General features: G+C 36.7%; 1 protein-coding gene, 1 long non-coding RNA gene, 1 other non-coding gene and 1 pseudogene across 4 annotated transcripts; 1 reads left to right on the top strand and 3 right to left on the bottom strand.

Moving 5' to 3' along the window:
- Positions 1–488: 488 nt before the first annotated feature.
- Positions 489–26,053, bottom strand: LOC123872927 (zinc finger protein 883-like). Of its 2 annotated transcripts, XM_045917531.1 has the most exons (7): positions 25,761–26,053; positions 24,188–25,226; positions 21,952–22,134; positions 21,046–21,199; positions 20,607–20,753; positions 19,205–19,477; positions 489–499 (listed from the first exon to the last, which is right to left on the bottom strand). In XM_045917531.1, exons 1-6 carry the CDS (start codon positions 25,902–25,904, stop codon positions 19,207–19,209), a joined length of 1,938 nt encoding a protein of 645 aa, XP_045773487.1. In that variant the 5' UTR covers positions 25,905–26,053; the 3' UTR covers positions 489–499; positions 19,205–19,206. The 2 variants fall into 2 exon arrangements, with proteins under 2 accessions (XP_045773487.1, XP_045773486.1); XM_045917530.1 differs by lacking the exon at positions 489–499 and having other exon boundaries at positions 19,067–19,477.
- On the top strand, positions 1,106–13,141 carry LOC123872931. The gene is made up of 3 exons (XR_006797568.1): positions 1,106–1,172; positions 7,307–7,310; positions 13,132–13,141. It is a non-coding gene; the product is annotated as an uncharacterized LOC123872931 (long non-coding RNA).
- On the bottom strand, positions 2,776–2,968 carry LOC123873474. The gene has a single exon (XR_006797694.1). It is a non-coding gene; the product is annotated as a U2 spliceosomal RNA (small nuclear RNA).
- Positions 4,213–15,587, bottom strand: LOC123872930 (annotated as a pseudogene).
- Positions 26,054–26,128: the final 75 nt, after the last annotated feature.

Raw genomic sequence — 26,128 nt, 5'->3', positions numbered from 1 at the left:
TAACCTTCCCCTACCCTGTTAGCTCGCGACTGAGCACTTCGGGGAAACCCTCGCCTTTTATACCCCGGGGGTGGTGAATCATGGCAAGTTTCGAACGAGGGGTGGGTTTTTCTTTTAATGTTTAGCAATTTATTTAGGTTGATATCTTGCCAAAAATGGCCGATGAATGGATTCTTTTTAGGGTAAAGCAACGAATTAGCCGCATTAGACACAGATTAGTGAATAGTTATTTTAGTAAGTAGAAAATGTAAGTAGAATGTCTATAAATGGATTACGATTTAATACATACTTTCTTGTAATTTTCATTTCGTGATGGTCCTATTTTCAAAAGTGTCTACTTAGTGAGTTTATTTAATTCAGGTTTAAGTTATTGTCCATAGGAGATTTTATATATTTGAAATGATATTTTATTTCAGAGGAGATTGGAGGGCTCAAATTTAATAAACTCATACTTACTTTAAATATTATAATTAATAACCCTTCTTAACCTAACCTAATTCTTAATTAACCTAGATAATTTATTCATGCCAGATTTATTCAGACACAGATATTAGTTTCTAGAATATGTCTGCAAAATTTCATGGACTTTGGTTGCTTAATATTCAAATGAAATTGGAACTACGATTGTATGAAGCGAGTGACGGAGAGAGCCCTGTTAAGTAAAAGTCAAATAAAACAAAAGTCTGACTGACTGAGTGATCTATCAAGGCACCCCGTGGCACAGCTCAATATACGGATCGGGTTGAGCATGCAGATAGCTATTATAACGTAGACATCAGCTATGAAAGGGATTTTGAAAATTTAACCCCCAAGAAGATAAAAATAGGTGTTTGAAATTTGTATAGTCCACGCGGACGGAGTCACTTGTATAAGCTAGTTGCACTATAAAACCAATATAATAATGATCACACCGGAGTCATAAAATCACCTAGATAACAAACTTGTATTGATATAATTTATTACCATTATCTGCACGGATTCATTTCTTGTGCAAATACAATCAGCTACGCCGTAGCCGTGCTACGATGCTACGACTGATTTTAATTAGCACAGTAGAAATATTTTTATCAGGATTGACTGTTTTTTTTTTTTAATATAAATAAATGGGAAACGAGGATAGGTCACCTGATGTGAAGTGTTTACCGCCGCCGGTGAACATTTGCAGCACCAGAGTAATTACCAATGTGCTGCAGCTGTGCTCGTTTTTTTTAAAATGATCCGCTTAACAGGGCTCTCTCCGTCACTCGTTTCATACAATCGTAGTTCCAATTTCGTTTGAATATTAAGCAACCAAAGTCCATGAAATTTTGCAGACATATTCTAGAAACTAATATCTGTGTCTGTGGTGTTTTAGATTTTTCTAAAAATATGTAGTTTTAAAATTACAGGGGCTCAAAGATTTGTATGAAATTTTTTAAGACCGCGTAACTTTTAAACCGAATATTTTAACAGAAATCTGGAAAACCACAGACATAGATATTAGTTTGTAGAATATGTCTGCAAAATTTCATGGACTTTGGTTGCTTAGTATTCAAATTAAATTGGAACTACGATTGTATGAAACGAGTGACGGAGAGAGCCCTCTTAAAAACGCGCATATTGACCACAGTTGGGGGTTATTTTGAAAGCTTTTTGCTTAAAACGTACATAACTCCGAAAAGTTAGAGGTGCGTAGCGCTGAGCGCATGCCCGGGATCGAACCCTCTACCCTCCGAATAGCATACAGACTTCTTAACCACTAGGTTATCACCGCTTCAGTGGTCAGTAGAGGTTATCAAAGTTTTTGGAAGTTCGTCACCACTGGTAGCCGGTAGATACCTAATGAGGTAAACAAATTTTTTTTGAAATGAATGTGTAAACTTTTTAAAGGTCTGACTAGACAAAATGTACGCAAAGGCGTCACGTAGTCTAGATCGTTTCAATCAAATGTTGGCAGACTCCCAGCTCTGTGCGCGACTGTCCGGCGCCCGCGTTTGTGGTGATCGCACACTTCACCGGTAATGGTGTACACTTTACATCATTACCGGTGAAGTGTGCGATAGTATATAATATATTAGGATTTTCGACATTGTGGAGAATCCTAATATGTTATATACTAGAATCCTAATATATAATATACACAATAACAAATATAACATAAACATAACAATACATTGACTTAAATTAATTATACCTACCTAATAACAAAACATTACTGTGCACCTGTATCCCGAACTAGTCGTAGTAAAAACTGTGTCTCGGGAAACAGCGCTTCCAAACTCGGGTAATACAAAACAAACGTAACTAAATATGCGCTTGTAAGTTTATGTTACGTACGTAAGTGTGTGTGTGTGTGTCTGTTTGTGTATGTGTTTGTGTGTGTGTGTGTGTATGAAAGTAACTATGTGGATTATGGATGCCCGCAACTTTATCCGCGTGGATTTAGGTTTTCGAAATCAAGGGGGAACTCTTTGATTTTATGAGATAAACAGTAGCCTATGACGTGTTGATCCAGGATATTATTCCCCATTCTAAATTTCAGCCAGTAATAAACAATATTAGTGTGAAAACACAAAAATGTTACAGACAGACAGACAGACAGACAGATGTAGAAAGGCAATAAATAAACGAAGATGTTTTAGATCGTAGTAGCTATGTAATATGTTAGCTATGGACAAGGGGGACAACTTCATTTTCGTAATATTAGTGTAAACCATAATCTCTATAACCTACTCCTACCCTAACTAATCCGATCCGACTTCAAAGAGCTGTAAGTAGTTCATTCATCATCATTGTATTATGTGGGCCGATCCCGGCGGCACTGCAATGCCGGGCCGACCCGTGACGGGAGTGGAGCGAGCCCCGAACATCCCGTCGAATTACAAAAATCAGTTTAATATACTGGTCCCACAGTGTGGGAACTTTCAGATATTAAGCTGAAAAGAACAGATACTACACTTTGATCTTAGCCAAAAGGCCGAGAAGCGATAACTAAACTTTGCGATACGGCGATAGTCATTCAACCAGAGAGAATCTCCAAAGCGCAATATTATATTTTAACTATAACGTTCAGCACCATCTAGGGGTGAGCTTTTGTACTTTCAGACACCTAGGTCGTGAACTGTACCTAGGTTGCAATTTGCAAACATAAACTACAATTTACCTACAATAATAAAAGCTAGTTCAGTTTTTCTACAACATACCTATATATATCTATCATATATCAATATATACATCAATTTACTCTTTGAGTATTAATATTATATTATTTTGCTGCCACTGATATATAGCGTCATCTTACGCAAGTTACTCGTATCAAAAAAACAACAAATTCTCATAAGAGGGCACTGTTTGCAATTTAATAATTACTTCACAAAACTGTGAATATATTAAGTTGTAATATTTTATTCTATCTCATATTGAATTTCTTTACAAATAGAGGTTACATATGTCACAAACTTGTCACAAATGGACAAAGTAAAGAAGGTTAAAAAATCAAATACTTATTATTTAATGTTTATATCTTTATTAAATACAGGTTTTTAACAATTTCTACATCAAACACTAATAGAAATAGATCTTGACATTTATATTGATAGTGTATATTTTTAATACATTTATGTAAATATTCGTATAAATATTAACATCCTTGTTCTACATAAAATTACACTCACGCTACAGATTATAAACACTGTAAACAGTCTACAAAACTTTTTTAAATATAGAAAATAATAGGGTTTATATAATGGTTTTATATAAAACAATAATAATTGTGTTGTGTTTAGATTTATAATAACTATACAAAATATCAGAGACATCTAGATTCCGAGCATCATTGTTTTCGTCCTTTAATTATCCGAGACATGTCTAAAAATTTAAAAAAAAACCTAACTTACTCATATAATATAAGTCACGAGTACAAGCAAATTAACAAAGCTTATTTAATAATTAATATTCTTTAAAAAAATATGTAAATATTAATCTTTATAACTAACCAATTCCTAACATTTATTAAAATAATGGAGGATTTTGAGACACGATTAATAATTGTGCAGTAAAATTATTTTTTGTGCTAACATTCACCTGCAAAAACTTTAAGCAATTTTTACATTTAAGTTAGTTTACATTTTAAAAGTTTTTTTGTTTTATAGTAGGTAAACCAAAAAAAATATCGTTATCATATTTTTTATGATTATGATTTTTTTGGTTACAAATATTATGATGTTACGTCGCGTTGTTAATTTTTAACTATAATTTCTAACAACTATAATTCACATTACATCAATAACTTAGAATAAAATAATATAGGTACCTACTACCTACATAAATAATAATTGTAACCAAATAAACGTTATTTTTTAAATATCAAATGAGACGTTTACTGTGGACAACCAGTATATACTCTAACATGGTGGTTAACTTTCATAAGTTACCGCTATTTTCCAATCTACCCCTGGTTACCCCTGAAGGTCGCCACCAAGGGACTAAAAAGGACCAGAGAGCAGATCGCAGTCTCTTTCCCTTGAATGCCACCAAGTTCTTCGGCATCTCACCTCAGCAGCTCTTCGTTTCCACCATCCGTGGGGCAAAAAGATATTTTTCCAAACGTTTTTCCAAAAGCTTTATTTCATTTTAAAATTCTGTAGATTTTTTTAATAAAAATCAGTTTGTATTAAGTTTCTGAAAGCGTTTTTCTTTTAGTAGAAACAGTTTTGATAGAATAGAGGTAAGTTATATAGATTTTTTATTCCACGGACCTCCTCGAAAAAACGTAATAGGGAACGGGAATCCCATTTAATGATGCCACCTCAGGCCTCCAATGGGGTTAGTCTGTTAGGGTATGGCTACGGGATCTCGAGCGCCATGACGGCGAGCGAGTCGTGCGGTGGCGGCACGTTGAACACGGGCACGCCGCTGCTGTCGCAGTACTCGGCGTAGCGGACCGTCGTCAGCACGCGCAGCCCCAGGCTGCTGCAGATGCGCTGCGAGTATGCACCCGTTGCATCCACCTTGAACAACTAAAAATGACAAACTTTATTTCAACACTACCTGATGCCCGCAGCTTCGCCCGCGTGGATTGGTCAGATCTCCTGCAGCATCAGGATTGAAGAGCTGGACTCCAAATTTTTTATGAAACAATGTCGCGAAGTTCCTCTATCGATTAAAAAAGAAATGACGCAAATCGGTTCAGAAATCTCGGAGATTTCGGTGTACATAGGTAGAAAAACACAACTCCCTTTTTGAAAGTCGGTTAAAAAAGTAGCCTATGTTACTCCCTGGTCAATTCTCTACTTGTCTGTGAAAACCCCGTCAAAATCGGTCCAGCCGTTCCGAAGATTAGCCTTTTCAAACAGACAGACAGACAGACAGACAGACAGACAGACAGACAGACCAAAGACAGACAGACAGACAGACAGACAAAAATTTTAAAAACGTGTGATTCAGTGTTGGTATCGTTCAAATAACCATATGAGCTTAATATGAGGTAGTTATTTCGAAATTACAGACAGACACTCCAATTTTATTTATTAGTATAGATATAGATTAGTATAGATAAGCGACCTTTTGAAAGAAATAAATATTCCCATCAGTCCGCTCTCATGTTAGACTGCATCATCATTTACCATAAAAAAAGGAAACTTTACACAACAACTTTACAATACACACAATAAGGCTGCTGGGCGGTACGTAGTGTAACTGTTGAGGCATAGCAAACCTTGAAGCCCTTGTCCATAGCAGTCTCAATGCTCCTCTTCATCAGTTCCCGCGCCAGGCCCTTGCCGCGCGCCTGCTGCGACACGGATATGATGCGGCACTCCAGGATGCGGTCCACTTGGAACGTGTTGAACAAGTCCAAGTCACGACTCACGGTGTACAGGATCGTAAAAATCTGGAATTCAATTTGAAAAAATGTAAAATTTGGGTTGCGCCACTTTTAGTTCAGTTTTCGTGCATTAAAATTTTGGAACATAATATTTTTAGTTTTATCACATCACACTAATCACACTCACACTAATATTATGAAGGCGAAAGTTTGTGTGTATGTGTGTATGTATGTGTGTGTGTGTGTGTGTGTATGTTTGTTACTCCTTCACGCAAAAATTTAGAATGGAGATAGATTATACCCTGGATCAGCACATAGGCTAATCCAGGGTATAATCTATCTCCATTTTAAAAAACCTACATCCACGCGAACGAAATCGCGGGCATCAACTAGTATGTTTTATAAAATAACTTGAAGAGGCTTGCAACTCTAAACGTGGCACTTCACGTCAGGTGAGTTCCCAACGAGTCACACTCAATATATTGTCACGGTGTGATTCGTTGGGGTCTTGAATTTTTTTCTCAACGAGTCACACTGTTAGCACATGCTACTCTGTGCTGTTAGGCCTGGTATCCACATAAGTAGAGAGGAGAGGAGATGTGTCCAGTCGACAAATCAGATTCATAAAAGATGTGTGAAAAAATTATCACGTCAAGTTTTAAAAATCTGATTGGTATGTACCTATACATCTCCTCTCCTCTCCGGTCATTATACTAGGTGTGACTCGTTGGGAAATATCTCGGTAGGTAGCAAAAGCATACTGCGTGGATGATCAAATTTTTCTTCCATGCAATACATAGGTATAGATTTACATGTGTACCTTATTAAACTTTGCATCAGAGGAGTGCTGGATTTTCTCAATAGATTGTTCGATATCCCCGGGTCACAATATCCCGTTCAGCGCCACGCCTAGTACCTATAAACATAATAATATTAGGGTACTGTCATCGATACAAAGTAAGGGGGTTGATTATAATTGTTTGGACAATCGGTTAAAATAATTTACGAAAGAAGGGATTCTCCCAATTGTGAAGTAGGTATACGTGGTAACGTAGATAATTTGTCACGCTTACTAATGGCATGTGTTCGCAATCATAATTTGAGAGAAATACTAATTTGAGAACTAAATTTTTTGATGAATACTGGTAATTATCAACTGTATTTTAAACAGACCTTTGAGCATTTCGGCAATTAAAGTGTATGAATTTGTGATTTTCTCAAATTATTGTAGTTTAAGTTTTAACTACCTAGTTTAATATTAATTTAGATTGTTCCATGGGTCATGGGGCTGGCATATAGGTCACCTATAAAAGCCCCTTAAAAATACTAGAATTAAAAAAAAAACGAAAGCTTAGAGGGAGCCTGAAAATCGTAAATTTCACAGAATACAATAACTGAAGTAACTATTAATGAGAAGGTTGGTATGTACCCATTATACTAAAAGAAAATGAGTCCAAGGGTAAAGATATATGACAAACCCCCTTTAATTTGTTTTTAAGACAGGGCAGTCTCTCTACCGTGTTACAGTTACACAGTCTGATAGTCAAGCTGCCATGGCAAGTATACCTAATCTTCGGCTGCTTTGTTGGGAGATGAATGTCTCTCTCCTATCTACCACTACCATACCGTGTCTTGGTCAAGAGCCGCGATGGACAGTCCATCTGCCATGGTAGCAGCGCACAGCCGCTCGAGCGCAGCATGGGGTTGTCCCCTTTGGCAGAGCTGCACTGCTTTGTTGAGAGGTTCATCCGCAAAGAAGCTGTCGCGCAGGTGGCGAAGCACACCTTCGCTCATCTCTGGTGTTATTGTCGTGTAGTGCACCATGGCTGGAAAATTGATAAATACTATTTTAGGGCTTCGTGCCAAAATTGTAATGAAGTCAAAATGCAAGACGTCGGGCGAGTTTCCATCCTTATGTCGTCGACATTCCATCTACACGCACAAAACGTTTTGCGTCTTCATTCCTCATACGCATGACTAAGGTTTGGAATACTCTTCCGCGATCTGTGTTTCCTACCAATTACAATACGGGTATCTTTAAAACAAGAGTGAATAGGCACCTTCTAGGTAAACGCGTCCCATCTTAGACCACATCATCACTTTCCATCAGGTGATTGTGGTCAAGCGCTTACCTATAGTGAATAAAAAAAAATAAAAAAAAAGTAACTCTCAAAGTGCAACTTTGTCCGTCCTTCTGTCCGTTAGTCCTTGATTACAACCTTAGGTACGACGCAGTTTAAGAAAGAAGAAGGTTAACTTGGAAGAGATATGGCAGTTCTTATACCATTCCTCTAATTAACGTTTCTACGGGGAATGGCATCGTATCGGATTGCTATATCTACCTACCGCATGGCGGTACAGCCTTGCTGGTAAGGTTACCACATGGTTACCATCCTACAGGCAAAGCTCCTAGACACCACAAGGCCAAATGTGGAAATTGCAAAATACCTACATAACTAAAAAAATTAGAGCCTCGATAGCTTAACGGTTGAGGAGCGGACTGAATTCCGAAAGGTCGGCGCGGTGTTTCAAACCCTACCCGTTGCACTATTGTCGTACCCACTCCTAGCACAAGCTTTACGCTTAATTGGAGGGGAAAGGGGAGTATTAGTCATGATTAGCATGGCTAATATTCTTTAAAAAAAATGCCGTCCTATACCAATATTGATTGTCATGTTAGTTGTATGATGGCCTCAGACATGGCGTGTAAAATTCCATACAAGAGACCTTTGTCCAGCGGTGGGCGTCTATCGGTTGACGATGATGATAATAATGCATGCCTATCTTAAATACCTACCTACCATCCGTTACTATGTGTAATAAGGTAGGTAAAGTAGGTACTAGAGAAAACCTGCAGGGTGTAGCATCGTTAAATTGAGAAACGCGGTGATTTTCGCAAAACAATAAAAATGAAAGGATAAAATTTCTTTGGGCGGGAAGAATTTCAATTTAGAAGGACATTATCGAAGAAGCTCGACTCTAAGGGGGGAGGGGGGGTTTAATAAAGCGTTGTGTGTTGGGTCAAGGCCTATCGAACTGGGCCGGTGGGGTTTGACTCCTGTAGGGTTAGTATGAGATTTCACATCTCGCCAACGAAAATGCCATACTAACCTTATGAGAGTTCACATAATGTTGATAGAGTTCGAGCATCAAAACACTTTAACGTCAAAGTAAAATGGACCTTTATCAAATAAAGCATTTTGTGTTGGGGTTAAGGCTTATCGAGCTGGGCTGGAGAGGTTTGGCTCATATGAGATTTCACATCGACCCAACGTTGATAGAATTTGAGCGCTGTTTCTCGAACTCTACAATTAGTGACATGATTTGCTAGCTCAATTTTCAACACTGATTGATAGCCACTGAACTAGTTTGACATTTATTGACGTGACAACGTCTTATAATTCGATAGAGCCGGCTGCACGCACGAAAAAACATGACTCATGCGGCGTTGCCTCGCTCTGAGGCGTTCCATGTAAGGCTTGAAGTGCAAGCGAGAGCGCGGAACGAGCGACAAAGAAGCACAATCGGCCTTTGTTGTCACTTTCAACTATCGTCAGTAAACCGACTTTACAGACAATCAATTTTTTTTTAATCCATTGAAGGTTTTCACCAAAATATTATTTTAATATCACTCAGTGAAGTAACGGCGTAGAACCAACCAATGTCAATTAATGAGCTCGATGGCTATTCGTTCAGTGTTGAACACTGAGTTAGCGGATCACACTGCAGGAGCCCATACCGGCACGATAGCCATTAAAACGACGCTCGAATACTATCAACGTTAGCGTAATCTCATACTAACCTTATTGTATAGAAATATTGGAAAATGGATTTATTGCTGGCTTTCATATTAATCGACTAGCTTTTTCACGCGACTTCGTCCAATGGATTGGATTTTGTCAAATTCCTTAGTATGGGGCTTTAATACTGACCCATCCCGACCCATATTATAAATGCGAAAGTGTGTTTGTTTGTTAGTTTATTGGTTTGTTAGTTTGTCTTTCAATCACGTCGCAACAGAGCAACGGATCAACGTAATTTTTTGAATGGTTACCGACAGTTTTAAAGACCTGGAGAGTGACATAGGCTACTTTTTACTCTGGAAATGAAAGGTATACCTACCGCGGGGTTTTTAAAAACCTAAATCCACGCGGACGAAGTCGCGGGCATCAGCTAGAAATTAATTTACCTACCAGGTACAAGACAGGCTTACTAAGTTAGACGCCGGCATTTCAATTTCTATTTGGGGGGTCCGGGGTTCAAGGACCCCCCAAATAGAAGATAGGGTAGAAGGACGATATAACTGTTTTTCTAATACTATACTAAAGCTACTTATCGATAAAATCGCATGAAGTACCACAACACCGTAACGGAAAGTTGATAGTTAAAAGCGTTCGTTAAACACAACTTACTCGTAATTAAGTAACTTTCCGTCATATGTTCCCTCGAAGTTTCCGTGCTCACATCATAAAGGCTTATGATTAAGCTACTATATCGATTTAACTCATTTTATAACAAGCAATCTTGCTCCCATAACAGAGTTATCTTGTTTTAATATAATAAAGGACATAATGAATAATACTAATTAACTATGTATTTACACCTTTATGTAAAGCAGATGAATGAAATTGAAGTACCTACCTAATAAAGTTATACTTATCGACAGATTAAAAAAAATGATTAGCCATGTTAACTTATCGATAGTTTTTCTTTAAAAATGATTAGCCATGTGTTAGTTATGAATAATATTCCCCTTTCCTCTCCAACTTAGCGTAAAGCTTGTGGTAGGAGTATACAGGGTGGTCAAAAAGTCATGGATCAAACGCAATAGGGAGATAGAGGAGGTCATTTCCAGCAAAAAAAAATTCTACAGCATGGCCATATTTAAATTGCCCTAAGAGTTATGAATATTTTTGGGTTTTTTAACAAAATACCAGATTCTCTTACAATTAGAGTAATTAAAAAAAAATGAGATAAAAAACAATAAAACAAACGATGTTGTGTCATTACTAGATAATGTATCAGCACTACAAACCTTCTATTGAGGCTCTGGGTACCAAATTACAAGAGCAATTAATTTTTTTCCAAAACTTTTAAAGCGTTACCAAAAATTAAATGTCACTTTAAAAGCGCACTGTGAAAAAAAAATGTACTACGGAAAAGTGACCCTGTATCAGAAAAACTTGCTGATTTAATGCCGATTTAAATGAGGTATAACACATTACTCTTTGTTTCGTAATTCTGATATTATAATCGTTTTTTCATATCAAGGTGCAAATTTAAGTAGATTAGTTTACTTCAAAATAATTTTGAAGATTATCATGCTGCTAGTTAAACTGCTAGTTTTTTGTACGTTGGAATGCTAGAAACATCACTGTGCTTGTCACACTTAAAATTTGTGAAAAGAACAGAAACTCTTCACTACCACCACGTGCCAGAACTACCCAGAACGCCCGTCTTGCAAGTAGTTCATCTTTTCTAGGAAACAAAAGGATAATGAAACTATGCCTCTCGTTCACACTAATCATCCTTTCTATTTGCATTGTTGGAATAAGGAAGGATGTGAAAGAGAGGCATAGATTCTTTATCCTTTTGTTTCCTAGAAAAGAGGGCGTTCTGGGTAGTTCTGGCACGTGGTGGTAGTGAAGAGTATAATATGTTCTTTTCACAAATTTTAAGTGTGACAAGCACAGTGATGTTTCTAGCATTCCAACGTACAAAAAACTAGCAGTTTAACTAGCAGCATGATAATCTTCAAAATTATTTTGAATTAAACTAATCTACTGAGATTTGCACCTTGATATGAAAAAACGATTATAATACCAGAATTACGAAACAAAGAGTAATGTGTTATACCTCATTTAAATTGGTATTAAATCAGCAAGTTTTTCTAATACAGGGTCACTTTTCCGTAGTACATTTTTTTTTCACAGTGCGCTTTTAAAGTGACATTTAATTTTTGGTAACGCTTTAAAAGTTTTGGAAAAAAATTAATTGCTCTTGTAATTTGGTAGCCAGAGCCTCAATAGAAGGTTTGTAGTGCTGATACATTATCTAGTAATGACACAGCATCGTTTGTTTTATTGTTTTTTATCTCATTTATTTTTTAATTAGTCTAATTGTAAGAGAATCAGGTATTTTGTTAAAAAACCCAAAAATATTCATAACTCTTAGGGCAATTTAAATATGGCCATGCTGTAGAATTTTTTTTTGCTAGAAATGACCTCCTCTATCTCCCTATTTCGTTTGATCCACGACTTTTTGACCACCCTGTATAGGTACCTATAACCACTGTGCTCCCCGTGGCCGGTGGACGATGACGGATTTTCCTCACAAAAAATAAAAAACCAGCCAAGCGCGAGTCGGACTCGCGCACCGAGGGTTCCGTACCTACTCAGGATTTTTTTTCGACATTTTGCTTGATAAATCAGAAAATATTATGCATAAAAATTAATAAAAATCTGTTTTAGAATGTACAGGTACAAGCCTTTTCATATTATGACACCCCACTTGGTATAGTTATCTTACTTTGGAAAAAACACATTTTTAATTCTTTTTAAATAATGTAACCACAAATTCATTGTTTTCGGATTTATTCCTTTACTTGTGCTATAGGACCTACCTACCTGCCTTTCATGATTCTAGGTCAACGGGAAGTACCGAATAGGTTTTCTTGACAGACATGACGGACGGACGAACAGACAGACAAACAGACTGACAGACAGACAACAAAGTGATCCTATAAGGGTTCCGTTTTTCCTTTTGAGGTACGGAACCTTAAAAAGGAATAGGTATAGGTACGACAATAGTGCAAAGGGTGCGGTTTGAACCACCGACCTTTTGGATTTCTGTCAGCTCCTTTAACGATTGAGCTATTGTTCTGAAAATAGCCGTAGTTACGTCTTATGTATCATAACAGAAAGTTGATAGCTAAAAGCGTTCATTATACACAACAGCTACTCGTCGCTAAGTAACTTTCCGTCATGTTCGGCGAAGTTCCCCTGCTCACATCATAAAGGCTTTATGGAGCTACTATCAACTTAGCCCATTTTATAACAAGCAATCGTGCTCCTATAACAATGTTATCTTGTTTGTAGGGTGATAAAGAACCAATTATAATATTATATTTACTTGTAGTTAAGACTTAAGTCTCCTCTTTTTTTTAACTATAGGCAAGCGCTTGACCACAATCACACCTGATGGAAAGTGATGATGTGGTCTATGATGGGACGCGTTTACCTAGAAGGTGCCGATCCACTCTTGTTTCAAGATACCCGAATTGTAATTGGTAGGAAACACAGATCGCGGAAGAGTATTCTAAACCATAGCCATGCGTTGAGGAATGATGACGCAAAACGTTTCGTGCGTGTGGATGGAATGTCGACGACATAAGGATGGAAACTCGCCCGACGTCAGATTGCGGTCTTCGAGGCATTCAGGATTCAATTTCAGGCACGCATCTCTAAATTTTATAAGTTCTGTCCGTTTTAAATTAATAAGTCACTGATTTACTAACGGTGAAGAAAAACATCGTGAGGAAACCTACATGACTGAGTGTTGATATTCTCAAAAGTGTGTGAATTTTGGAAATCTAAGTAGGAGGTGTAATGTGTAACCAGAACGCTAGCAAAAACCTTAGCATTATTATTATTAATAGCTACCTTAACACAATCCCATGCCAATAATCATTTGCCTTATCTTGTATTAAAACTACAGTTGTGATTTAGTGATTTAGTATTTTTCAAACCCGACTTGTAGGTATAGCGTGCAAAACTCGGGTCAATGCCCCGCCTACGACGGGGAATTGACTTCGAGTGATTTATTTACGGAACATTCGTTGACCTCTAGCGTCAGTCAGATGTTTTATTTGCAATATATTGTGAACTTTTAACGAAAGTTGACGTGGGACCAAGTGGGATATCATTATGAAAGAGCTTTACGTGACCCTTAGCTCGGGTAAAGAGACGAGGGAGGTGGCTACAGGCTCGCTGAGCACGCCGGTCGCCGGGGAATGCCACGCCATTAGCAAGAATGTTTTAGACGAGCTCGTATCAAGTACAGTTCGCAACAAGTGATTGTAGCTCGCTGTTAAGAGACGAGACAGGTGGCTGTCGCTGGAGAACGCCACGCCATTAGAACGTTTTAGACGAGCTCGTATCTTTATTTTGCCATTAGTTTTTTTTGGCTTAAACCTCTCGATAAACCTTTACGCGTTGTGGCCTGTGTTCCTCGCGCAAGTTTCGGGAGAACATCTCAATTATTTGTCACAACCACAGGTTACAAATTAAAATATATAAGCAAAATATCCTTGCTTTTTCTGAATCATGTATATACCTTCCTATCTACTCTTTTTGGATACTTACACTTTTCTAATTATTGCGAAAGTTTCTAGTTTCGAAATTAGGAATTTACTCGTATCTTTTACTATTTTACGCTATAAAATTCTCAATTTACGCTATTGCCATTTCTTTGTTTTCTTTTATAAAGTATAAAAAATAACTGATACAAAAGATTACAAAGGTATTATGCTGCTGACTGTACTTCGTGCAATGGAGCCTCGAAGAGAAAAGCAGGGGATAAAATATGTCAAGCGTTCAGTCGCTTAATATTCCTAGCGCATAATTAACTGAATCTAGTTAGAATAGGTACCTACCTAATCGTAGGATGGACACTAGGGACCTTTTGAAGGTAAGTATCTATCTATCTGCATAAATTAATAGAACTATCTCTCATCATCAATCGCTTGCTGGATCACTACTGAGTACGGGTGTCCCCTCAGAAAAAGAAAGCTAGTATAAATTAATACAAAAATTAATACAAAACCTTCTTTAACAAGTTTTGGTCATAATCCACCACGCTGGCCCAGTGCGGATTGGCAGACACCCTTGAGAAGATTATGGAGAACTCTCAGAAAGCTTTCTATGGTACCTAGATAAAGTATGCATCGTAATGTAAAGTATCGTTTACAATCAATTATTAATATATATAATATTATAATCAATAATTCAAGTATCGTTAAAGTCAATTATTATTAGGTATTCGTTTGTTAACCCCCGACCCAAAAAGAGGGGTGTTATAAGTTTGACGTGTGTATCTGTGTATCTGTCTGTGGCATCGTAGCTCCTAAACTAATGAACCGATTTTAATTTAGTTTTTTTTTGTTTGAAAGGTGGCTTGATCAAGTGTTCTTAGCTATAATCCAAGAAAATCGGTTCAGCCGCTTGTTTGTAACCTTCACTTGTCAGTTGTCGGGGGTGTTATAAATTTTTGATTTACACTTGTTTATTTTACTGCGTCGTTTAGTACCTACTTATAAGTAGGTTAGGTTATCTAGGTAAGTTTGTTTTTTTATATCTAATGTACATCTATATACACATAATAAAGGATTTAAAAAAAACCCGTCTAAAGCATTTAAGTAGGTATATTAATTTAATACTCGTATCTAAATTCTAAAACAACAAACTCATCAAACATTTTATCAAAGCATCAAACAATAGAAATCACCATATCGAGGCAATCGTTCAATAAGATAAAAATCTTCCAGCCATAAAATACACAGGCAGACGAAACACAACAATAAAAAATATACAACACGTTTAACATTAAAAATGCGTGTTTTTAAATGAAACTTTCAATGAAAATACGTATTGAATTAAATAATGGGTATATATTGGTTTTTTTTTGTTAAAATTGAATATGTAAAGACTGTAAAGTGATTGTAAGGTCTGGGTTTGTGAAGGCTTACCTCGTGCGGCGCCGACGGGAGATCACTGCGCACTGTGCCCGCGTAGTGATAACAGCCCGCCCGCCTTAGCCCGCCCGCCCTAGCCTCATAGATTATGGGAGCAGAGCTAACGTGATAAATCTACTTGTTTGACTCATACGAATACATTTTTCTGTATCTCACGAATTGAGTTGAGGGGTAACGCTTATAACTCAAACTCTATGCCTTTTCAAATGGTCATTCATTTGCGTACTGTCTATGCACCGAATTTATTGGCATTAAAAAATAATAACGGTTTCTACCAAAACAAAATTTAATAAGTACTTAGGCCAGCAATTTTGGAATCTGTTTGGGAAAACACTTCTGGAAAAGAATGAGCGCTTTGTAATAAGTCGTAAGTCCAACATTGACCCTTTCATAATAAAAAAATTATCTAGTAAAAAATTAACGCAGTTGAATGAGACGTACGTACCTAGTACACGACAGGTCGAGATGGCAATCGGGATGGGGACGCCCCGCACACCACACAGCCCCAGAGATAGCGAGGGTGTGCGGGGCGTCCCCCGCCTCATACCGCGATAGCCATCTCAACCTGTCGCGTACTATACCTACCGCCTACGTCTATGTTGATTAGAGAATTAGCTGGCTATCCAATCCAAGTCACCAATTTTCATATTAGCTTCTTACCAGATGATGTCCACGACTTCATCTGCGTGGATTTAGGAGTTTTTTTAATCCCGTGGGAACTCTTTGATTTCCCGATATAAAAAATAGCTATGCCCGGTTATGGGATCAAGTTATCTGTACCGGGTTTCGTCAAAATCGTTTAAACAGGCTGTGAAAAAGTGATAGACAGGCACACAGCATTTATATAATGCCTTTAGATTTTGTAATCGTCAGGTGAGATTGTAATTACCTACTTTACAAAGAAAATTATTACAAATAAATCGTACCAAACTACCTAATTTTATCTCTATCTTATAAGTTTTAAGGTTTATATTTGACCGGCAAATTCGGTTCAAACACAAAATATAATGAGGGCAATTCCTGGCATTCTTATCGAGTCACGTCTACGCAGCATCCTTGATACAAGAGCCCCTCTATGTCTATAGTAAATACCTACCTACTTAATGGAACCTTAGCAAGACGCCAAGACAATATTTTTCCACCCCACTTGAGTAGTTATGTTGAAATCTATAGACCGCACTTTGAGTTTGCTCAGACTTAAGTCACGGTAATATTTGCTTAAGTTTCAGTTAAAACGAGACAGATTTATGACAGCGGTATAACCTCTGCTGTCCGTAAGCGAGCAATATCTCATGAACCACAGAAGGTAGAAAGTTGAAATTTTCAGTGTATATTTCTATTGCCGCTTTAACAAACGATAAAAAACCAAGATGGCTTATTTCAAAATGGCCGCCCAAAAAATTAAGTATTAAATACGGTACGGAACCCTTCGTCTGCAAGTCCGTCTCGCACTTTTTAAAAGTCCACAACTGAGGAGGATAAGGAGAATTTAAACAATATTTTGATGAGGGTTATACCAAAAGAAACACAATTTGCAAAATAAAGTTCAAATAATTTATTTACACTATCAAATGCATTTCTAACATTTTCTTATACAGAGCTAGGCTATCTATAAGGCATTTTATCACTGTCGATATAGATTCGGCGAATATATTAATTATTTACTAATTTAATATAATAAAGATCATTTGTTTTCCTAATATAAATAAATTTAAATACGTAAATCGTAGTATAGCTATCCACTCGGACAATATCTACTTAGGCGGAAAAAACTAAATTAAAGAAAGGAATAGAATTTCTAATAACCAACGACTTGTGGGGTTATTCGCTCAGTGTTCATCATTAAATGTAAGCCATCACTCGTTTGACATTGGTTGGTTCTACATTGCTGATTCACTTCGTGATATCAAAGTAATTTTTCATAGCAAAACATCAATGGTTTGAAAATAAATGTCAAATGAGTAAAGCTCATTCAGTAAGCGAATCCCTCCTCACCCAATCAGATTGATTAGATATTCTGGTCAAAAATTGCATTGTAAAAACTTGATATCTTGTCATACTAAATTTGATAGCTTTATAGAACACTATTTTTATGCGGAATCACCCATCTAGTGTGAAGTACATAGAGGGTGTAAATCGAGGGTGTAATATTATTACCATCCTTTTCACAATGTTCCTCACAGAAAAGGATGGCACTAGTTTTAACCGCCCTATAAATTTAATTTCGAGATTTCTGCGCAAACAAACACCACTTACATACCATACAAGTAAAAATAATGTAACTATTATTTCTTATATTAGTCATAATTTAAAAAATAATAACTTCACTAACATATTATTTAAATAAGATAAATAAAATATTAATATTATCATAATAATTATTTACATTAAGTATATATTTTACAAGGCGTAATAATAGGATGAAACTTTTCAGTTTTTTGGTCCATAGCTTTCTTAAGTATATGCTTACATTAAAAATTATAAATCAGAAGCTGACATATCAAGGCGACAAGTGTAAATTAAAAATTTATAACACCCCCGACGATCCAAAGTATCTGAGTTTTCCAAAACATCATTTTCAAATAAATAATTATGTATTTAGGCATAGAGATAGTATATAAACAATATTTAGGCAACGTCCATCTTGTCAGCTTGACATTTGTCTATTGACATAATATTATGAACCTAACGGTTATCTAACCTTCTTTTCTACAAAAGAGCTGATAACTTTTAAACAGCTGAACCATTTTTTTTAGATTATAGCTAAGAACACTCTCGATCAAGCCACCTTTCAAACAAAAAAAGACTAAATTAAAATCGGTTCATTCGTTTAGGCGCTACGATGCCACAGACAGATACACAGATACACATATACACAGATACACAGATACACAGATACACACGTCAAACTTATAACACCCCTCTTTTTGGGTCGGGGGTTAAAAACAAACCATAGGACGTAGCTGACAGCCACGACAGATGGATGTGCACAGTCGTTCAGACGCGGCTTCTGTCGGACGTCCGAGCACTCAAGGTTACATCCGCTAATTACATCAGATATACAAGAAACCAAAAGACTTCGTCTGTGGTGGCGTTTGCTGGCGCGCGTGTTGTGACCTATTAATCCTATTATAATGTAAAGGATTATTGAAATGATACGAAAGGTTGGGAATGAGTTGCCAGTCAGCTTTTGTAAAGTGGTGATAATAATAAAAAAAGAATACCCGGCTGAGTTTGTTGCGGGCTCTTCTCAGACTTGGGCGCGTTTGGAACCCTCGTAGCTTTATTTTAAGTTACGTAATTAATTATCACCACTATATCGTACAAATTTAACAATTTCGACCATTACAAAGAGTACAATTGTACCTACTTTGAATAAATGATTTTGACTTTGACTTTTTGGTTTTTTTGTTAGAAGTAGCCGGTTTTTGTGTTCTGCTGGTGTTTATTGGTGGTGGAACTGACTGGGAAGCGCTCTAAAGGGGCGCTGCGTGTATGTCGGCGGGCGCCGGCACAGACGAAGTCCATACTTATACATATAGTTTCCCTAACTTGTAAATAACTACAAACTTGACATTGGCTAATCAGTGTAAAGCCAGACGAGAAAAAAAAAACCAAAAGCTTAATTTGCTTGCGCAATAAAAACAAACGATTAATTAGTTATCTTCCCAGGTTCTATATTAATAGTTATGTCACCGATACTGTTTTTATCTAGAACGTTACTATTAAACGTGATTGTTATTTGTCTGTCTGACGGTATGTTGTTAGCCTCTATATTATCTTGGTCGGAGCACCCCTTGAGTATGACAAGGGGTGATTCGATTTCCTGCGCAGGGGTGGGATCGGCCCCATTGATGTAGTGTATAGGGTAGTGGCGTTTTAGCTCCCTCATAAGGCGGAATTTCATTTGGCACACCGTGCATCTGAAAAAAAAAGGTTGAGTTTTAAACATTTGAGTGTTAGTTAAAAAAAATGTATATGTAACCTTTACGCACAGTTAAAGTATTCTTTTTTTGAAAATGAGCCAGCAAGGGATTTTTATCATTTCATGCAGGTAGTAATTAAACAATAGAATTTTTAATCTATAGTACTACATGGTATCGCCTCGACAAAAAATGACGGCTTCAAAACAGCCGATCTGTTTGGCGGTTATTTTCAGCGGAAGTGACGTATGAACGTTACTTCCGCCCGGAAAAAGCTCAAGCAATAAGCTTAGCTCTGAATTACTTTCAAGCAATCGCTCAAGTCTCAACTAAAGAAGTTTTACTTTAGTTCTCTCATTTATTTACAATATCTATACATATAATAAAATTGTAGAAAAGTGGTGTCTGTACAATGGAAATATATAAAAAAAAAAGTAGCAGGGGTTGTTATTATATCGATGCCGAACCCGAAATTGTAATTAATTTTTTTTTTGTCTGTTTGTCTGTTTGTCTGTGTGTTTGTGCACGCTAATCTCAGAAACGGCTTAATCGATTTAGATACGGTTTTCACTAATATATTGTAGTAAGCTTCACTTAGGATTTAGTGTTTATTTCATGTCAATCGGTTCATAAATAAAAAAGTTATGTCAATTTAAAGAATCACGGCGCCTCGCGCCTGAGCGTCCGTGGCTATATAAAAACCGCGAAAAGTCACTATTCCACGCGAACGAAGTCGCGGGCACAGCTAGTACACAATATAATCATATTTAAAAAATGTTTACTTCAAAAAATAAAACAGCAAAAATAAAATCACAGAAACAACAAAAAATAAAATAAGTCATTATTTAACCCCCAACCCAAAAAGAGGGGTGTTATAAGTATGAGTGTGTATCTGTGTATCTGTCTGTAGCATCGTAGCTCCTAAACTAATGAACCGATTTTAATTTGTTTTGTTTTTTGTTTGAAAGGTGGCTTGGCTTGATCAAGAGTGTTCTTAGCTATAATCCAAGAAAATCGATTCAGCCGTTTGAAAGTTGTCAGCTCTTTTCTAGTTACTGTAAACCTTCACTTGTCGGCGGTGTTATAAATTTTTAACTTGTACATACACTTGTACATAGATCATACTCACTGATAGATGTTTTGACCCAGGTGCGTGCGAACATGCTTGACCAAGTCGTTGCTTTGCGTGAACGCTCGCGAGCAGTGCGGGCAGCGGTACGGCTTCTCCCCCGTGTGAGTGCGCTGGTGGCGCTTCAAGTGATCTTTTGATGAGAATCTACAAGAAATAGATGAGAATCAAGTAAATTAATGAACATATGATCCGAAATGAAGAAATCCACTGGAGAACCAAGGCCACTGACATAGCCCAAACCGTCGGACTCGCAGATGAAGGGTTCCGTACCATCGTACAAGAAATACAACTAAAACAAACGATTATAATGAAAATTTATCACTCCAACAGCTGTACAACACTGCGAGTTAATAACGGACAGCGCCATCTATGATGTGATTTACTAAACATATTTTTCTTTTTGAGGTACTGATCCCTAAAAAAATAGGTATTTTACCTCATACTGCAGTTATCACAAGCAAATGGCTTGACTCCAAGATGTATCATAGCATGTTTCTTCAAGGAGTTTGTTTTCGTGAAGGCTGCACCACATTGATGGCATTTGTACGGGTGTACGCCCGTGTGGGTGTCCATGTGGGATTTCATCTGACCTGAAAATGATAATGAAATGAATGAGCAATATTTTTATTTATTTATTACTAGTGATTTCGGTCGCGTGGAGTCAGGTCTTTAAAATCTTGTGGGAACTCTTTCATTTTCCGGGATAAAAAGTAGCCTATGTTAACACATAGGCATATGTTAACACATAGGAAAATGAAAGAGTATCCAGGGTATAATATATCTCCATTCCAAATTTCAGCCAAATCCGTCCAGTAGCTTTTGCGTGAAAGTGTAACAAACATCCATACAAACTTTCGCGTTTATAATATTAAGTGGGATATGTTTTACTTTTTGTTTAAATTTTAATGTATGATTTGTCTTATATAAACTCTATATCAATTTGACTATCCCAACTGTAATAATTGCTAATGCATGTTATTTTACAAACCGCGTGTAAATTTACAAAAAATGCATTTATAAAATTGTATAATAATTAACTACCATAATATTTGTATTTTAAGATATTATGGTTTATTATTTGAAATTAATTCTAGTATCGACTATTCTCACAAATTAGTCGTTACTAGAATTAATTTTTTAAACTGGACCCTTTCAAGTAAAGATTTTTATATAAACCTGTGAGGATGATACTGCCATTGTCACAATTAAAATACCATAAACCTACATTGTCGTATAAGTTTACAAATTGCGAAAAACCAAATTAAATTTGAATTTCTCGGGCAGGCCCGTCGCTTCCACCTTAAATACTGAGGAAGGAGCTGGTATAAATAAGATACTGTACCTTTAGTACAAAAACTCTTTGGGCATAGGTTACAGCTGAATGGCTTAAGTCCCGTGTGGCGCTTCAAATGCTGTCTCAGATTAGAGTTGTTACTGAAGCCTTTCCCACACTGGGAGCAGAGGAAGGGAGTTTCGCCCGTGTGAGTTCTTTTGTGGTCTTTTAGACTGCACAGCTGAGTAAATGCTGAAATTTTCAAGATAAAGATGCTTTATTTAAGAGCCGATTTTTCAATCATCAAACGAGTTTTATCTGAGGAATGAATATGATGTATTGACAGTTTTTGCATAAGAAATCTGTCAGTTATTCCTCAGATAAAACTTATTTGACAGCAAGAAACAGTTAAAAATTATTTTGCTATAATCCGCCAACAGGATAAATCTGTATGGTCAAACATGCAGTTACAAGCTAAGCACCGCTTACCTTCCCAACCAAGCAATAAAGCCAAGTTCCCAAGCAAGTACTGCCACCACCATTCACATGCAACACCACACAAGACTTTTCCACTACTCTCGACGCACGTTTCGCCCCGACACCGGAGCATCCTCAGGAGATTTTGACTTTACAATGCTGTATTGTCAAGTGACGTTCTAATCAAATGCGCGGTATTATATACTGTTATTTAGTCCCACAACTGTTGCCCCGCCCATTACCCCCCTCACCCCCTGTACTACCCCCGCCCCCCTCCAGTCTACCCCTTTCAAACAAACGAAGCAACGGTGAATTTGAAACATTAACTTGTTCATTGAGTAATTTAAATTGATTATTATTATTATGTTTTATTATTTCTAATTGTTCGAACATGCTCAATCGAAGACCTTTATCGCAAGTGTGTAGGATTTTATATGAATGGTCGGATGATAATTTGTGTCCACTATCTAGGAGATGTTTAGCAAAATGTGATTTTTGGGGTTGGTTGTTCCTAACCGCGGCTAAATGTTCTTTGTAACGTGTTTCAAATTTACGACCCGTTTGACCGATATATGTGGCTTTGCAGTCTGAGCGTATAGCTAAGACACTTAAAGCACATGATATACATGTTGCATTTAGGACTAATAATACACTTAAAAATATTTGCAACGGTAAAGATAAATTAAACAACAAACAAAAATCCGGCATTTATAAACTCGAATGCTCAGACTGCAAAGCCACATATATCGGTCAAACGGGTCGTAAATTTGAAACACGTTACAAAGAACATTTAGCCGCGGTTAGGAACAACCAACCCCAAAAATCACATTTTGCTAAACATCTCCTAGATAGTGGACACAAATTATCATCCGACCATTCATATAAAATCCTACACACTTGCGATAAAGGTCTTCGATTGAGCATGTTCGAACAATTAGAAATAATAAAACATAATAATAATAATCAATTTAAATTACTCAATGAACAAGTTAATGTTTCAAATTCACCGTTGCTTCGTTTGTTTGAAAGGGGTAGACTGGAGGGGGGCGGGGGTAGTACAGGGGGTGAGGGGGGTAATGGGCGGGGCAACAGTTGTGGGACTAAATAACAGTATATAATACCGCGCATTTGATTAGAACGTCACTTGACAATACAGCATTGTAAAGTCAAAATCTCCTGAGGATGCTCCGGTGTCGGGGCGAAACGTGCGTCGAGAGTAGTGGAAAAGTCTTGTGTGGTGTTGCATGTGAATGGTGGTGGCAGTGCTTGCTTGGGAACTTGGCTTTATTGCTTGGTTGGGAAGGTAAGCGGTGCTTAGCTTGTAACTGCATGTTTGACCATACAGATTTATCCTGTTGGCGGATTATAGCAAAATAATTTTTAACTGTTTCTTGCTAAACATGAACTTCCGCAAAGTAACGCCTGATTCTATCCAATACTTATTTGACAATTGAAAATTGGCCTTTTGCCAGCTTGGAGCTAATTTATTTTTTAGTTAGGTTAAGGTTAGTTTGGTTTACATTTGTAGGTATTATATTAACCAACCAAACATCTGTGTGTGGTTATCAAAATTTCTGTAAGGTTTGAAAGGTTTTTTGAGCTGTTGTAACTTTGAAACTACACATTTTCAGTCTACCAAACCAAAAATGTCTATTGAGTTTGATTGGTTAATACACAAATGAGAACCAAACCTCTGGGCAGCATGTTAGGGTATCTTCTTATAACAAAATTCAGCAGTTCTAAAAGAAGAGGGATGTGACAATGCATATCGATGTGCAATTGTTAATCAAATTTTCATGATTCTAAAAATATGTGAAAAATAACATACCTTTATTACAAAGATTGCAAACATATCTCTTTTTACCATCATGTTTACTCATATGCATAACCAATTGGTCTTGACGAGTATAACACTGAGAACATTGAGTACATTTGAACGGACGGTCCTCTGTATGCAACTTCATGTGTCTTCTAAGCAGTGTCTTTAAGGCAAATCGTTTATCACAATACCCACAATAATATGTGCCCTGACTTTTTAAACCAACTTTTATTTTGTGCTTCTTCAAATGTGACGCTAAAGACCTATGTTTTTCAAACACAACATGACATTCTGGGCATTCGTAATGCTCTCCCTCAATTTTTATTTCTAACATTTCACTGTCTAATTTACTTTTTCCGTTTCCGTAATGAGTTGCCATGTGTTTCATCAATCTCTGTTCCGTTGTATAACTTTTTGAGCATTCTACACATCTGTATACTTGCTCTTCTAAATCTAAATCAATATTATGGTGCTCTTTAGAATGTAGTAATAGAGATTTCTGGTTCTCAAGCATAAGATTGCATTCAGAGCATTTATATTGATCGCTTATATTTTCTACTTTAACTTTTACACCCAAATCTGTTACCGTATTCTCTAATAGACTATTATTAAGGTTAGATGTACTATTAGTCTCACAATGCTTATTTAAATGTCTTTTTAGTGTTGACTGTCTATGAAATTGTTTATCGCAAATTGGGCAAGTAATTTGTGGATCCTCGTGATTTGATAAGTGTTTCAAAAACTTCTTACGTTTGGTGAACTTTTTATTGCATATATTGCAAATAAACATTGATACATCGTTGTTAGCTTCTTCCTTTGGGGGCTGATTGTCAAATATGAAATCGTCATATGCATGTTCAAGATATTCAAACTCATTTTCATGCTTCAAACTGTAATCTGTTTCATTTTTTATTGAGGCACTTTGAGAAACTAATTTTCTAAGCGCATTTTCAGAATTGAGTGCTTGGCTGCGAAATGTGTACATATTTTGGAGATTTGTTACACACTCATCACACAAATTTTGGGGTAGGCCATCTCCTTCAGTTATCTGAAAAATGTAAACCATGTTTATTCTATCAGAATCTGAAATATATTTATTGCATTGCACTTTTTTAAAATAACAAGGTGCTAGTTGTAAAATAATAAAGTTGTAGCCTGCAATAATAAAGAGATATTATAATTAATATTTAATACCATAGGTTTTGTTAGTAGCCTGTCATGCTGACCGAGTGTGGATTGGCAGACTTCACACACCTTTGAGAACTTTATGGAGAGCTCTCAGGCATGCCAGTTTCCTCACAGTATTTTCCTTCACCATTAAAGCAAGTGATATTTACTTGCTTAAAATGAAGATAGCTCCAAAAAGAGGTGTGTGCCCGGGATCGAACCGGCGACTCCCCGAAAAGGACGTCTTAACCACTAGTATATCACCAGTTTTTTTGACTATAAACTACCTATATTAAAAACTCAAGAGAGTAGCGAGTACTGTTTATGCAGCTTATGTGAAATTGGAAGTGTCATGTTATCACAATTGCATGCCATTACTTAACTATAACGAATAGAGGTCATTTGATTCGATTACCTGCAATGTAATAGTTTCCTTAACTAAATCTGCTAGTTTTAATGACCAATTACGCTCGATTTTCACCGGGCCAAATAAATTTGTTAGAGCGGCTTCACTTTTTGTTTTCATACATGTCCGGCATGTTCTTTCAAAGTCAATCATTTTGTTTTTAAGCCACTGCTGTATGATAACTACTACTTAACCACAAGAATATTTGAGGAATTTCTGATACGTAATAATATAATAGGTAGCTAATTATTAACTTTTTATACTAGAAAAATACATCACAAGACAACACCACGACAACACACCACAACTATGACAAACACAGATAACAACTATTATACTCAGTGTTGCCAGTGGCAGATAGTCAATTGTAACACGAG

Source organism: Maniola jurtina, chromosome 16 (genome assembly GCF_905333055.1).
Source record: "Maniola jurtina chromosome 16, ilManJurt1.1, whole genome shotgun sequence".
Classification (NCBI taxonomy): domain Eukaryota; kingdom Metazoa; phylum Arthropoda; class Insecta; order Lepidoptera; family Nymphalidae; genus Maniola; species Maniola jurtina.
The sequence above is the reverse complement of the archived record's forward strand: the minus strand, read 5'-3'. Positions and strand labels throughout refer to the sequence as shown.

Bases quoted from the DNA above. Each gene is read 5' to 3' on its own strand.
- LOC123872927 (XM_045917531.1), bottom strand. From the start codon at position 25,904: ATGATTGACTTTGAAAGAACATGCCGGACATGTATGAAAACAAAAAGT. The intron at 25,227-25,760 runs GTAATCGAATCA...TACATTTTTCAG, and splicing joins AGGAAACTATTACATTGCAG to ATAACTGAAGGAGATGGCCT. The intron at 21,200-21,951 runs GTACAGTATCTT...TATCATTTTCAG, and splicing joins AAAGAGTTTTTGTACTAAAG to GTCAGATGAAATCCCACATG.